The following is a 13,829-nucleotide window of genomic DNA, read 5'->3' on the forward strand; positions in this document are numbered from 1 at the left end:
ATATCTTCACTGCTAAACAAAGTGCCATTTGCCTGCATTCATTATCAATTTTTGAATTTCACAAAGATCTTACACTAGTTACACTACATACCAAATCTAAAACAGTTACAGATACAGAGAACAGCTACCCAGCGTTGTCATGACTGTCATATATATATTTATATATGACAGTGTCTCGAGCAGTTCGCTTTTTAGCTTATAGAACTATATGCGTTCTCTAAGCAATACACTAGCCAGCCTATCAATGTACTAGCAATATATATAAGCACACTCATGCCTAGCTTCAGGAAACCTACAAATCATATGAAAAACATTACCTTACCTATCTTACCCGTCACTTCAATGTTCTAAACAATAGATAAGCTAATTATCCACAGATAATGTTGGGTTCAGTAGGCTATCTACTAATAGCTATGTTACGTTATACTGGTGTCAGTGTTCGGTAAGTTCATTAATAGTAACAATTAGTGTGCCACTTATCTACTAACTTTTCAACTGACCTCTTTAATGTCCTACAGTTAGACTCAAGAGGTCTTCTATAACCTACTGACTGCTCCAACTACAGATTATGAGGGATTATAAGGGAGAATATGTAAACTCGATGATTCACTCTGAAGGTATCTAGAGACTAACAGTTGGCGATGGTGTCCCTCTATTTTGCATGTACACTAACTGTCAAATCTGGACATTATACTGTAAACTTGGTGAACCGACATATAAAATGAAAATTAATAACTAATACTATTAGACACAACAGGATCCTTTGTTAATGACATTCTCTACTGTTAAAACCTGCCCAATACCACAACACTGTTGTTCTTTTTGCCAATATGTATGTGATTTGGTTAGTTAATGATATTGTGTAATTACGTGCTTGAATGAATACCAACAATGAACAACGCAGGTACAGTTAATTACTGTGACTTACAGTAACACCTATTAATGAATTAATTGCCTGTAAACTAGACTTCTGTTTTATCCTCGTTACTGCTTATCATTTGTGATGTGGTTTTCTGAATTAGTCTATCATTTGCTAAGCCTAAGGAGGATAAACACTGTATTGATATGTCGTTTCAAGTCATTATTCTTCACCTGCTGTTCTCATTAAGCTCGAGAACCAAACCATATATTCTGCCATACGCCAGAATCTCCCATATTACCAAATGAGACTAGCAACTATACAGGCCAGTGAATAACAAATTAAATCAAAACTGATGTACTAACAACTGTAGCCTATATTTTACAAATAAATGACCCTAGTCTACAAATGACCTTTAGACAATTATTAACCGAGATACAAGTCATTTCTTTTTTTCAAAACGATAGATGTATCATCAACAACAACAACAGTTCGATTTTTGAGTTGGTTTGATATTTGACATTTAACATCTTTAACGCCACACTCCCCAGACCCGCCGCTCTCAAAATAGCCTCAGCTGTCGGGCCTCGTCTCAGTGTATCGCCATTTGTAGAAACGGGCTGATAGGTCACGTACTGTAGCAACGAGCCTCTTCAAGGGACTTTTACAGATTTTATAGCACGGTTCAAGAATGTAGTTTACCTTTGTCGTCTATCAGGGAGCCCCCATCATGTTACTTTAATTGTGTAAGTAGCTTATTTTTAAATACTATTGAACAAGTACGCTCACACAAATCAATACAAATGTCAGTTTAACTGTCAGGTTAAACTTATTCTTTGTCACAGGTGAAGGGAAACTTATATTTTTTACCTTTTCCGCAGGTTTATTTCAGTTCATATCATGCAGAAAGCTCTATTAGTTTATGTCGATCCAAAAGAAAAAAAAAGAAATAAAAAATGTTTAAATCCGCTTTTGAACAGAAAGGTGGAGGTCGGTGTAGGAGCAGGTGGTGTTATTCCGAGGCGAATGGACCGTGTATTCTTCAGTCTCCTGCGACTCACACAAGTTTCTTTTTTTTCCGCGGTCCTTCAGAATGACACATTGCTGACGTGCCCACATGAGTCCTGCCTCCTGTCTAAAATAAACCTGTCCCTTCACCACCAGCTGCTACTTATAACAGACACTACATGAAAAGGAAAATGATAATATGCGGCAGACTAGAAAGTGGACAAGACAGCTCTGTCTCTGACAAATATTTCATGTTTTTTAAATTGGTTTTTAAATGGTAAATAATAGGCACCAAAACTGTTATGTCATACAGTTCATACGTTTATTCAGCATCAAGTGATGAATGTAAAAGTGCGACTCAGATTGTTCTCTTTTATTAACATTATTAAACATCCTCATATGTGATGTCTAAATGACTTCTGCTACTATAAAGTAGCCAAACACTGACCAAACACTGATGCCATGATGTTCAGGGAATAATCGAATTAAGGACGAATTTACATCAACTTTACACAAACATGCACCTTGTGTAAATAATAAACAAGTCGCTGGTAATGAGATGCGCGCGGACCCTGTTGTCAGGACGAGGGCGCGCGGGCCTTTCCCAGCCGTCCGTTTGATTGACAGCGGCAGGTCGGTTTGGTTCATATTTAAAAGCGCGTGAAACTCGAGCGGCGCCACTGCGCTTGCTCCACACCTCGGCTGTTGACAAGGTGACTGAATCCAGTTCAAACGCTGCCCTTATTTGAGACTTCGTTTATTTTTTGAACTAATGCCGAGCAACTGAGACGTTTTCTACAGCAAGCTGTGTATTTGGATGGTCATAATTATACAACGAAGCCTTTCAACTTTATTTAAAGATACATGTCAAAATTTATCAGGTGTCAACTCATTTACAAGGGTCACGCTGCATCCATTCATCCATTCCAATATATATATTGGAATGGATATATATAAAATTTATATATATATATATAAATTTTGCCATTCATCATAGTCCTAAGAGAGTATGGGAATATGTATTCACACAGATAAACAATGACCAACATAAAATTTGGACTGCTACCTTTCTTATATTTTTTATAGGTTATTTCATATTTTTAATTATGTTTTAATTCTTTTAACCTGCAGTGTTACACTTTGAGATTTGTCCCCAAATGTAAAGTTCGGTATAAATAAAATTTATTATCATTATTTTTTTTAATATTATTCCTACTCTTATTATTTGTATTAATATTACAATTTGGATTTACTTTAGAAAACAGAACGGAGACAGAACAACCTTAAACAACTGACTGACACCACTGCAGTGCTGAAAATGGCATGTCCTATGGTAAGATTATCTTAATAGTGTCTCAATATCTTGCTTTAACATCTTTATGAGAATGCAGTGACAATAATATTTCAGCTTTCACAATCGTACAATAATAATGTAGAGAATATTCTCTTTAGAAACACTTTTTACGCAGTGTCAGAAAACAGTGTTAAATGCCAGCACACTATACTCCAGAATGATTTGTGTGTATATCATATGTTCTATGGTAATCGTTTGTGAGCTTTCCTCACACACTTCCTCTGCAGTAAACCTGGCCAGTGTACACGAAGTTCCTCTGAGGTGTTGAATCAAGAAGACAGTTAAACCGTCACTGCTTTAGAAAGGCCGGTTGTAAATCTTTTCAGCATATGCCTGATACATATTCTTTGCATAATCCCAAGTATACTGCCCCCATCTGTCCGGCTGAAGAATCAGGGGTGCACACAACATACTCATACTCCATGAAAAATGTTTCAATTATTTGTTTATTTTTAGTTCTACATGTTATGAATAGTTTAACCCATGGGTGCATCATCATAATGCATGGATTTAACCAATTTAATAAGCAGTTTGTATGCCAAATTCTATATTTCTACAATATAGGGTTCTATAACTGAGGTTTTGTGCCTGCCTGTGTGTTTATGTATTCTATCTGTGCCTCTCGGCCCCTTTCCTCTGGGTACTATAGTTACCTCCTGCATTCTAAAGGTGTGTGCTGATGTGTGTGGTTGATGTGTGTGCTGATGTGTGTGGTTGGTTCTAAAGGTGTGTGCTGATGTGTGTGGTTGGTTCTAAAGGTGTGTGCTGATGTGTGTGGTTGGTTCTAAAGGTGTGTGCTGATGTGTGTGGTTGATGTGTGTGCTGATGTGTGTGGTTGGTTCTAAAGGTGTGTGCTGATGTGTGTGGTTGGTTCTAAAGGTGTGTGCTGATGTGTGTGGTTGGTGGTTGTCTCTAAATCGGCTTGGGTGTGCACGTCCCATGATGGATTGGCATATTGGGTGGGGTTGGCTGTCACCTTGTGACCTGTGCAGCTGGGATAGGCCCTGGGCCCCGACCATGAACAGGATTAAACAGGTTCAGAAGATAACACCACCTTTATTCATCCCTCCTGGGGAGATTTTAATTGTTACAGAAGCAGAATTGACAGTAAATTAATAGAAAATAAGACTGAAGTAAGAAAAGGTGCAAAATATGCAATATATAAAATGAACTGTGAACAAATATAATATTCCATTATTATATTTAAATTTGGCTAGAATTGTCAGTATGTAACTAAAGTCCACTCATAGTACAGGCACAGGCAGTCCAGTCAGAATGCAGCCAGTCCACTTAGAGTACAGTTAGCCAGAATTCAACAGAATAACAATATTTTGCCACTTAAACTTGGGTCAAACACATGATGAATTATTAAATCCCTGATTTGTCAGAGTACTAATTACGAATATGTAGAATTTAAGTCAGGGTGTTCAAAACACACCAAAAATGGTTGACATTTATTACTGACCTACTTGTTAATAAATTGCATATTGTTGCCTTATGCCGCCATGCCAAAACTGAAACATCTAGGAAATAATAAAGTCAAATTACCAACTACCAAGGCTGATCAAGGCAATTCTCTTCTAAGAGCCTTTTAACCAAACACATTGTTTTTCTCAAAATGAAAAGTAAGGTTTCAGAAAGAAAAATTAAATGAATGGGGAAGAAATTATTTTAATTAGCTAATTATTTTGGTGACAATCTCAGTTTGCATAGTGGTGTATGTGCCACGATACATGGACACTGGAAACTTTAATAAATAAAAAAATTATTCGGTTTCAAATTATAGGATTTCAAAGACTTTTGTATTTTTATTTTATTGGTATGTATTCTGAAACATGCACCACATGGCTGTGTGAAGTGGAATATCCCAAAACATGAGGCTGTACACCAAAGCCTTACAGTGAGGAAATATCCCTCATTTGGGCTGATTGGGGATATTCAGTCCATTTTTAACTTGGTGAGTTCCCACTGACCACCTCCACACAGTCGAAGCATGACGTCATGATGCTATAAGAAAAGGCCAATCGTGTAATCAATACTAATTCAAGCACGCTACATGTTATATCAATATGTAGTAAAAAAAACTAATTTTTGCTGAAAAAATACAGAATATTGTATAAACATAATATATGAATAAATATATAAATAAATGTAGTCATAATTTGAAGGTAAATGGTTCCTATTTTTCAGAGGGTTCAGATTTTGCTCAGGTTTCCTGGATTGTGTTGATTGAGGAGGCCCATGCATTGAGGAGTACGGGCAAGAGCAGGAGAGAGGGTGAATGAGGGTGAGTGAGGGTGAGTGTGGCTGAGTGTGGGTGAATGAGGGTGAGTGAGGGTGAGTGTGGCTGAGTGTGGGTGAGTGTGGGTGAGTGTGGGTGAGTGAAGGCGAGTGAGGGCGAGTGTGGGTGAGAGTGGGTGAGAGTGGGTGAGAGTGGGCGAGAGTGGGTGAGTGTGGCTGAGTGTGGGTGAGTGTGGGTGAGTGTGGGTGAGTGTGGGTGAGTGAGGGCGAGAGTGGGTGAGTGTGGGTGAGTGAGGGCGAGTGAGGGCGAGTGAGGGCGAGTGAGGGCGAGTGAGGGCGAGTGAGGGCGAGTGAGGGCGAGTGTGGGTGAGAGTGGGTGAGTGTGGGTGAGTGTGGGTGAGAGTGGGCGAGTGAGGGCGAGTGAGGGCGAGAGTGGGTGAGAGTGGGTGAGAGTGGGTGAGTGTGGGTGAGTGTGGGTGAGAGTGGGTGAGAGTGGGTGAGTGTGGGTGAGAGTGGGTGAGTGTGGGTGAGTGTGGGCGAGTGTGGGCGAGAGTGGGCGAGAGTGGGCGAGAGTGGGCGAGAGTGGGTGAGTGTGGGTGAGAGTGGGTGAGAGTGGGTGAGAGTGGGTGAGTGTGGGTGAGTGTGGGTGAGTGTGGGCGAGTGTGGGTGAGTGAGGGTGAGTGTGGGCGAGTGTGGGTGAGAGTGGGCGAGTGTGGGTGAGTGTGGGTGAGAGTGGGCGAGTGTGGGTGAGTGTGGGCGAGAGTGGGCGAGTGTGGGTGAGAGTGGGCGAGTGTGGGCGAGTGTGGGTGAGTGTGGGCGAGTGTGGGTGAGTGTGGGTGAGTGTGGGTGAGTGTGGGCGAGAGTGGGCGAGTGTGGGTGAGAGTGGGTGAGAGTGGGTGAGTGCGGGTGAGTGTGGGTGAGAGTGGGCGAGTGTGGGTGAGTGCGGGCGTATGCGGGGTGAGTGCGAGCGTGTGCAGGCGAGTGCGGGCGTGTGCAGGCGAGTGCGGGTGAGTGCGGGCGTTTGCGGGGTGAGTGCGGGCGTATGCGGGGTGAGTGCGGGCGTATGCGGGGTGAGTGCGGGCGTATGCGGGGTGAGTGCGGGCGTATGCGGGGTGAGTGCGAGCGTATGCGGGGTGAGTGGGGGCGTGTGCAGGCGAGTGCGGGGTGAGTGTGGGCGTATGCAGGGCGAGTGTGGGCGTATGCGGGGCGTGTGTGGGTGAGTGCAGGTGTGTGCGGGTGAGTGTGGGCGTGTGCGGGCGTGTGCGGGCCGGATACCTTGCGCAGCGTGCTGCGGTGTCCCAGGCTGATGAGGGTCATGCCCAGGTGCTTACACACCCTGTACAGCTGGTCCTCCGCCTCCTCACTCAGAGCACTGCTCGCCTCGTCCAGCACTGCCCCCAGCGCCGTGGAAACAGCAGCCATCGGCATGATGACAGAAAAAACGAGCTTCCGTATTACTGACGGTCACATCGCACCAGTTTCACTTAGTCAGGTTAACATGTGCTGAGTAAAACTGACCTGCGTATTTCGGCTGTAAATAGAACAATCGGGCAAAGCACAGCCTCTGCATCTCTCCTGGGGATAAGACATCATACCTGTGATGAGAAGAAAAACAGTCTTTCAAAATTTGTTAGACATTTTCATTAAAACTCTAAATCAACAGAGAGATCAGCCAACAATATATCACACCAGTTCCAGTCGACTTTCTCATCCAAACCTCCAGTTCTCTTTACCAGATTGGACTGAAAAAGAGAAATGCAAACTGATTTCAACAGTTTTATATATCTGCAGAATCACAGATATACAGTATACACCGTATACACAGATATACAGTATATACACTGAAATACAGTATATACATGTACAAAATCAAGTCAGATGGTCTTACCAACCCAGCCAGCTCCAAGTATTGCAATATTCTCTCATCATCAACAGAGCCTGTAGAACAGCCAATTATTAGCCCAAACCCTCCAGGTCAGGAGGTCATGATACAGAATATTCCAATTAAATCTCATCATACCTGCTGCTGGATATATGTCCTTCAGAGGGTAGATCACCTTTAGACAAATTCAACAAAGCGTGATCAAAAAAATGAAGGATAGGTGCATTGGTAAGATCTCCACACATAAATAACTGGTTGCCTTTAGAGTGATTAATTCTCATAATTTATAGGTATTACTTAATATATGAATTTTTATTATTTGTGGAATTCCTCTTTAGTCTTCCTAAGAAGTTAAATGATTATATTGTTGTATACAAAAAGCTGGGATCTTCTTGGAGGTGCACCTTACCTGTTCACGGAGGGTGCCGTCAGTTAGATAGGGCTTCTGAGGTAGGAAGAGGATCCCCCTGGGCCCGAAACATGTGGTCATCTCAAAAGAGCCTGGAGCAATAAGGCAAGAACCACTGACACCAGACTCTTACTTGATTCTGTGTCCCCCCGTGTTGCAGTGCAAATGAGCAACGTCCCGACGTGAAGACCATGCAGGATCAGGACCTCCTGGAAGAGCCTCAGCTCGCCCAGAATGAAGAACGTTAAGACTGTGGAACATTTCCACCTCCAAAGGAGTTCAATCTGCCTCACCTTCTAAAAACACAACTGATCTGACCATTAGTCTTCTCAGCTGTGGCAAAGTGGACAGGCTTACGAATATAGGACATTAAGGAATATTAATTAAAACTGGCATTAGATAACTAACTAGTTATTAATAACTAGTTTATTAATCTGAGCGATATAATCATATGAGTCTCTAATGCATCACCATGGTGTACTATGTGCTGGTGACAAACTGCAAGAGGTGTTATTATCAGATTATCTGGCAATGTTCTTCAATAATCTTTCAGAATATTTTTGGACACGCCCCCCCCTCGCACCCCACACAAATCTGATTAACATCTGTTCCACGGTAAAAGTGTCTGAGGGTAACAATGTAACGGAGAGGTAAAGGGGGAGGGGCCAGCTGCCCGCACTCTGACTGGCTCTCTGGTTTTCTCCTTTTCTTCTCTCACCACTTGAAGGTTCCCACAGGTGGTTGAGGACCCTGAGGAGGGAGGTCTTGCCCGTGCCCGTATTTCCCACCAGGAGCAGGTGGGAACCCTGGCAGATCCTGAGGCTCAGGTCCTTCACCAGCGGCTCCTCTGAGACTGGAGACTTAAAGGAGAGTCGGTCCAACACGAAGGCAGTCTCACTGCTGCCCGTGTCCCTGAATCCATTACAGAGAAGGTGGGGGTCTTAATGGGGCAAAAGACGCTATGGACGCTATGCAGGCAGACCCTGGTTTAAACACTCAAACACACACACACACGTGATCTGATTATGTCATACCTTTTAAAGTCATTAGTCTCCCTCAGCACGGGGTCATAATCATACTGTTGTCTGCCAACATCATTCATCACTTCCCTTAGCTCTCCAATCCTGTGAAAAGCAACATAAAACATCTAACCTGAAAGGACTCTGTGGTTAATCATCTCTTTTGTTAAATACAACCAGCAACAAACTAACAATATGAGTCATAGAAATCATATACTGAAATCAGAGCAATATTCAGCTGTGGAGAGGTGAATGTAACACTTCATTGGTTTATGTCACAGTGACCCATATTACAGGGTAATGCATAACGTAACTACAATTTACAAAACCTTGAACAAATATTTACTTTGTTTTGAACAAGGAAATGTGTGTAAGATGTTTGCAAAAGTATATTTTAAGAGAAGGTTTAGGGTATTTGTTTAGTACTGGAATGTATTCAATGTGTTAAAGCTATTATAATTTTGTGCTCAAACCTCAGCACCTGTTTTGAAAGGTTACAACTTTAGACCTTCTACTTCTAATATCAACAAATGCATTATGTGTTGTTCACGCAATTTTTTGTACATATGTGAAGAATTTACATTTGTAAATTTGAGTAAATTTAACACGAGGTATTTCAGTGCAGCTGAACACACAACTATTACTAGTACTTGGTTGTATTCACATGGCTCCTGTGTGTGTGTATCCTACATCACCCACCTGTGTGTGTATCCTACATCACCCACCTGTGTGTGTATCCAGCAACATCAGAGAGGGTGGTGGAGAGGTCTATCAGCTGGGTGAAACAGTTGATCAGGTATATGCACACAAAGGCATTCTGCAGGGGGAAGAAAACAAAGCCATGCATATAGACATTTGAGTAAAATAACTGAATGAATCAATTTTGTGAAAATCAATATTGTGTTTTTCCTTCCCTTCAGGTAAGGTGCATTTTGATGTAACCTACAATTACATACTGCAGCTCATCTGTTGCCGTGCATATATTGACAACTAGCATCTACTGGATAAGTAGTGGGCAGTTTATGGAACTATTATATAGTAATCACGCAGATCAAAGCCCCTGAATATCAGCTGATCTGAAAGGGTTCTGCCCAGTACCTCCAGTGGCATACAGACCTTGCTGACCAGAGCGCTGAGCTCACCAGGGGTCATCCCATCATACACGCCCGCGAAGATGGGAATGGCGATGACGACGTAGCTGAGGATGCTTCCCAGATAGTCGAACAAGTTCACGCCCACTGCAAACCAAAAGAAACATGACCAACCAACAATGGTTTAGAAAGAGGCTTTAATGTAAGGTACTTATATAACTGAGGGCAAAGCCATGCGTCCAGAGTGTAAGTGCAGAAACTATTATATAGTTAATAGCATAATAGCAACATAAGCATAATAGCTAGTGTAGTTAAAATGTTCACCTCATCACCTCAGTTACATTTTAGAAGGAGATAAAATCACTGGTGTGGGACAGAGAGCTGCCGTACACATAATTCTAAAGGAGTATGGAGGAGATGCCCATGACATCACACAAAATGACTGCACCAACTGACCAAAGTCAAATAAAAAACAAAAAAAAAAACTCCCATCACGTGGGCTTTACATACAGAAATCAGAGCCCTCCAAACACACAGGCATTACACACAAATAACAGAGCTTTCCAAACACACAGGCATTACATACAGAAATCAGAGCCCTCCAAACACACACAAGGATTATATGCAGATCGCTATTTTTTGCCTCTGATTTCAATCCTTGAATTTTTTCAATGACTCATTTTCACTTGTATTTTTAAATGTTAAGGAAAAAAATTCAGATACATAATTTCAATGCTCAAAATTTCAGCGCTAAAAACTCAAAAGCATTTAAATTTCAAAATCTAGTGAGACTGATTTGGTTCCATACAACACACTCTAAACACATGGACATTAGATATAGAAAGCAGAGTTATCAGAACACACAGGCATTATGTCCACTTAGCAGAGCACACCAAACAGACAACACATACATGTCAGTAAAAGCTCTGTAAGCAATGTCCTTTGGAAGTGTGTTTGAATGCTGTAGGTTTTAAGGCAACAGAAAGAGACCATCACTTACTGTATAGCCAAAGCTCTTTGTTAATCAGTTTCTTCTGAGTGTGTAAGAGTGTGTGCAGTCTCCGATCTGTCCTCATGTGTTCCACCTTTCCCGCTCTAAACGTCAAAACATCAAAACAAACGCCTCATCCCTAAATGCCACTAACTACTAATTCATCTGTTTGACTTTGAAAAATGAAAAAAAAAAAACATATAGAATAATACAATTATAACACACAACATTACTTCTTCTATATGGTTGATACAGTTTATGGTTATATATGGTTTTATGTGGCAAGCCACAAGTCCAAAAGTCCCAATACTGTGCATAACAACAGAGGGAACAGACAAGGGTGTGGAGCCAGGCACACTGACCTGTAGAACGCTGCCGATTCTGCGTTCACGCGAATCTGCATGTGCTTGAACCTGGAGGCGTACAAACCATTCATAGCAGATGAGACAACGGACTGATTCCACCGTAAGAGAATCCCCTGCTTCTCCCAGACAGACAAACAGCTGATTCCCGACCACAGATAAAACTGCTTGACAAATCAGACCAACAAATTCACAAGCCCCTGCCCTTTGGTTTTATATGTCAGACTAAAGAATGCGAGAAATGATTTGCCAGAGTTCAGTCTTTGACGATCTGGCTCTGTATACTCTCAGTATCTAATCCAAACCATCTCTGAATAAGATAAAACCTGTGTTTTCCTTGTAAGATGTTTTTGACACCAGCGGTGACTACCTGAAGTCTCCTTCCAGCTTCTCCTGCTCAATGAGAGCAGACACAATGGGTCCCATCAGGATCTTGTTGACAATGGTCCCCAGCACAAAGTAGCCGAAGATACTGAGGAGTCCCGTCCAACCCGTGCTGGAGGTCCAGAGAGTGAACAGAACACGCGTTACACCCCCAACTGCTGTCGGCCACCGTCCTGAACCAGCGGTCCCAGTGCTAATACAAGCTCTGTGTAGAGTCAGTGGCAAGTAGAATGGGAATCTGTGTTGGTGGATGAGGCTACGTCTGCAACACGTGGTGTAGCGGTGAAGGCAGCGTTGTAGCACCTGCTGTAGCACTGGTAGGTGTAGTAGGAGACGGTGAAGGGGGAGATGACGATCCTGCTCGCCATAGTGCTCAACTGTTTACACAGTCTCTCAGCATCCTGGCTGATCCGCTGGTCTCTGTGTGGCAGAAGGGACACACACACACACACACACACACACACAGGTTTGAATGCAGGTAGACATAGCAGACTGCTAATAGACTTACATGGCTGCATCAAGGCTACATTACGGATTATCTATGTCTTTGCGGAGCACGTTGAGGGTGTAGTACACCCGGCCCCAGAAGTAGTCTCTGTGTAGGTCCTCCGTTAGAGACGTCCTCCAGCTCACATACAGCAGACCGCACACATACTGCTCCACACTTTTCAGCTGAAACAATACATAATTTTGCATGTTTGTGTGTGTATCAGTTAGCTTTGCAAACATCATTTTAAGAATCTTCATGGGTTAAACTAAGCTTAATTTTGGACTTTAACATGATCTGATGGCACTATTTATCCGTAAGAAATAATACTTCAGATGTCACATAATGCTCAAATCAAGTGTGCTTTCCTTATTGATCAATTCAACCTGGTATCAAATGGCATTGGTATCATGAGTTGATAGCGAAATATAAACAGGAGTGCAAAGGTTAGAATGTTAGAGAAAAAAGGAAACAATATCAGTCTATAGAAATTAGAGAAAAACACATTTATTTGATGTTCCCACTGAAATGCAATTCAACAAATTGTCACTAATATTTTTCTATTGATAATGTAAATACCATAATGTCTAATCCCATGAGTATTTCAAAAACAGTGAGCCATGAAGACCAACAAACAGGAACTCACGGTGGAGTTGAGAAGAATGAGCAGAACAGCAAACACTACGAGCTCCTGAAACTTGCTGTGGTTCTTCTCAGACAGGACACCATAGAACTGGCTTGGAATAAGCCCCACTTGATAGATCACCATCTGAACTAACGGGTTCACAGAGGTTCCACGGTGTAAACACAATGACTGACATCAAATATTGACATCAAATATTGTATATACTACATACTCCAAAATAACTTTGACAGCGTCTGACCGCACTACATAACAACATAAAACAAGGACTTGATACCGTTCTAGTATAATACGACTTAATGGAGAACACTGAGGTTCACTGTGGATTTTAAAGTGTACGCTGCCTCTCCATAAACTTCAGAAAGTAGCCTAGTCGTAATCGTCAACAAAATCACATCTGGAGAACGACAAAAAATATATTTTACCTAAAAGAGTGACTGCGAGGAGTGTCCCAAACATGAGCACATTCTGACTGAACCAATTTGGGAAAAGAATTTTCAGAATTTTGCCGAATCTTTGCAGAAACTTCCAGTCCACCTTTGGTCTGAAATTGCATAAAATCAGATTCAAATAAGGAAAGCACAGAGAGCCTGTTGATTAATGCTGCATACACATATATAATATAGTCCCGTTTATTCCGCCCCTTGGTGTGCAGAGAAGTAGATATTCGCAGAGAGGATTCGCCTTGATAAAAAATCTCGTTACCTTTTCTGTTCGGCATTTTTCAACGGCCGCATTGCACCGACACGGAAGAAGTATGAATCTAATTTAACTTTTATTTTGAAAGACTGGAGACTCTAAATCTGCCCCAGGTCCAGGCGGGCAGGAGCGGTGAACTCGCTCCTAAGAGTCTGAAGTGTGACTGGGCATGTGACCGTGGACAAACATGTCCTCACTCTCGCTGATAAACGCATGTTCAAACGGCTGAAAATTTTGAAGTGATGTGGATATATCGGCCTAGGCCCTCCCACTATGTTAAAGCACCAGAAACACGAGTTAGAAAAAAAAATAAATAAATGTTTTTATACTAAAGAAAACATCCGGCTAGCTTGGTTATGTTTTGCAAAAGTGTCAACCTAGCTTCTCTTACTGTAAAGCG

At 42.0% G+C, this 13,829-nt stretch overlaps 2 protein-coding genes and 1 long non-coding RNA gene across 4 annotated transcripts in view; 1 reads left to right on the plus strand and 2 right to left on the minus strand.

Annotated features, from left to right (window-relative positions):
- obscnb (obscurin, cytoskeletal calmodulin and titin-interacting RhoGEF b) overlaps nucleotides 1-1,868 on the minus strand; it is an 86,130-nt gene extending 84,262 nt beyond the window's left edge. Inside the window, exon 1 of the mRNA XM_076970281.1 lies at nucleotides 1,730-1,868. The gene's annotated coding sequence lies outside the window, so the exon portion shown is untranslated. The remainder of the gene's footprint in view (nucleotides 1-1,729) is intronic.
- LOC143473339 (uncharacterized) lies at nucleotides 1,480-8,620 on the plus strand. Its single transcript, XR_013120508.1, has 3 exons — nucleotides 1,480-1,605; nucleotides 3,126-3,200; nucleotides 8,481-8,620. It is a non-coding gene; the product is annotated as an uncharacterized LOC143473339 (long non-coding RNA).
- On the minus strand, nucleotides 5,017-13,815 carry abcd4 (ATP-binding cassette, sub-family D (ALD), member 4). Of its 2 annotated transcripts, XM_076970276.1 has the most exons (19): nucleotides 13,436-13,815; nucleotides 13,156-13,274; nucleotides 12,734-12,861; nucleotides 12,133-12,272; nucleotides 11,904-12,020; nucleotides 11,587-11,712; nucleotides 11,217-11,267; nucleotides 10,864-10,958; nucleotides 9,889-10,010; nucleotides 9,498-9,589; nucleotides 8,788-8,877; nucleotides 8,472-8,665; nucleotides 7,754-7,845; nucleotides 7,483-7,519; nucleotides 7,351-7,400; nucleotides 7,152-7,204; nucleotides 6,981-7,057; nucleotides 6,738-6,853; nucleotides 5,017-5,228 (listed from the first exon to the last, which is right to left on the minus strand). In XM_076970276.1, the coding sequence occupies exons 1-19, from the start codon at nucleotides 13,465-13,467 to the stop codon at nucleotides 5,160-5,162; spliced, it is 1,800 nt and encodes a 599-aa protein (XP_076826391.1). In that variant the 5' UTR covers nucleotides 13,468-13,815; the 3' UTR covers nucleotides 5,017-5,159. The 2 variants fall into 2 exon arrangements, with proteins under 2 accessions (XP_076826391.1, XP_076826392.1); XM_076970277.1 differs by lacking the exon at nucleotides 13,436-13,815 and having other exon boundaries at nucleotides 12,734-12,856.
- Between the last annotated feature and the right edge of the window lie 14 nt (nucleotides 13,816-13,829).

The sequence above is a fragment of the Brachyhypopomus gauderio genome, chromosome 13 (assembly GCF_052324685.1).
Source record: "Brachyhypopomus gauderio isolate BG-103 chromosome 13, BGAUD_0.2, whole genome shotgun sequence".
In the NCBI taxonomy this organism is placed as follows: domain Eukaryota; kingdom Metazoa; phylum Chordata; class Actinopteri; order Gymnotiformes; family Hypopomidae; genus Brachyhypopomus; species Brachyhypopomus gauderio.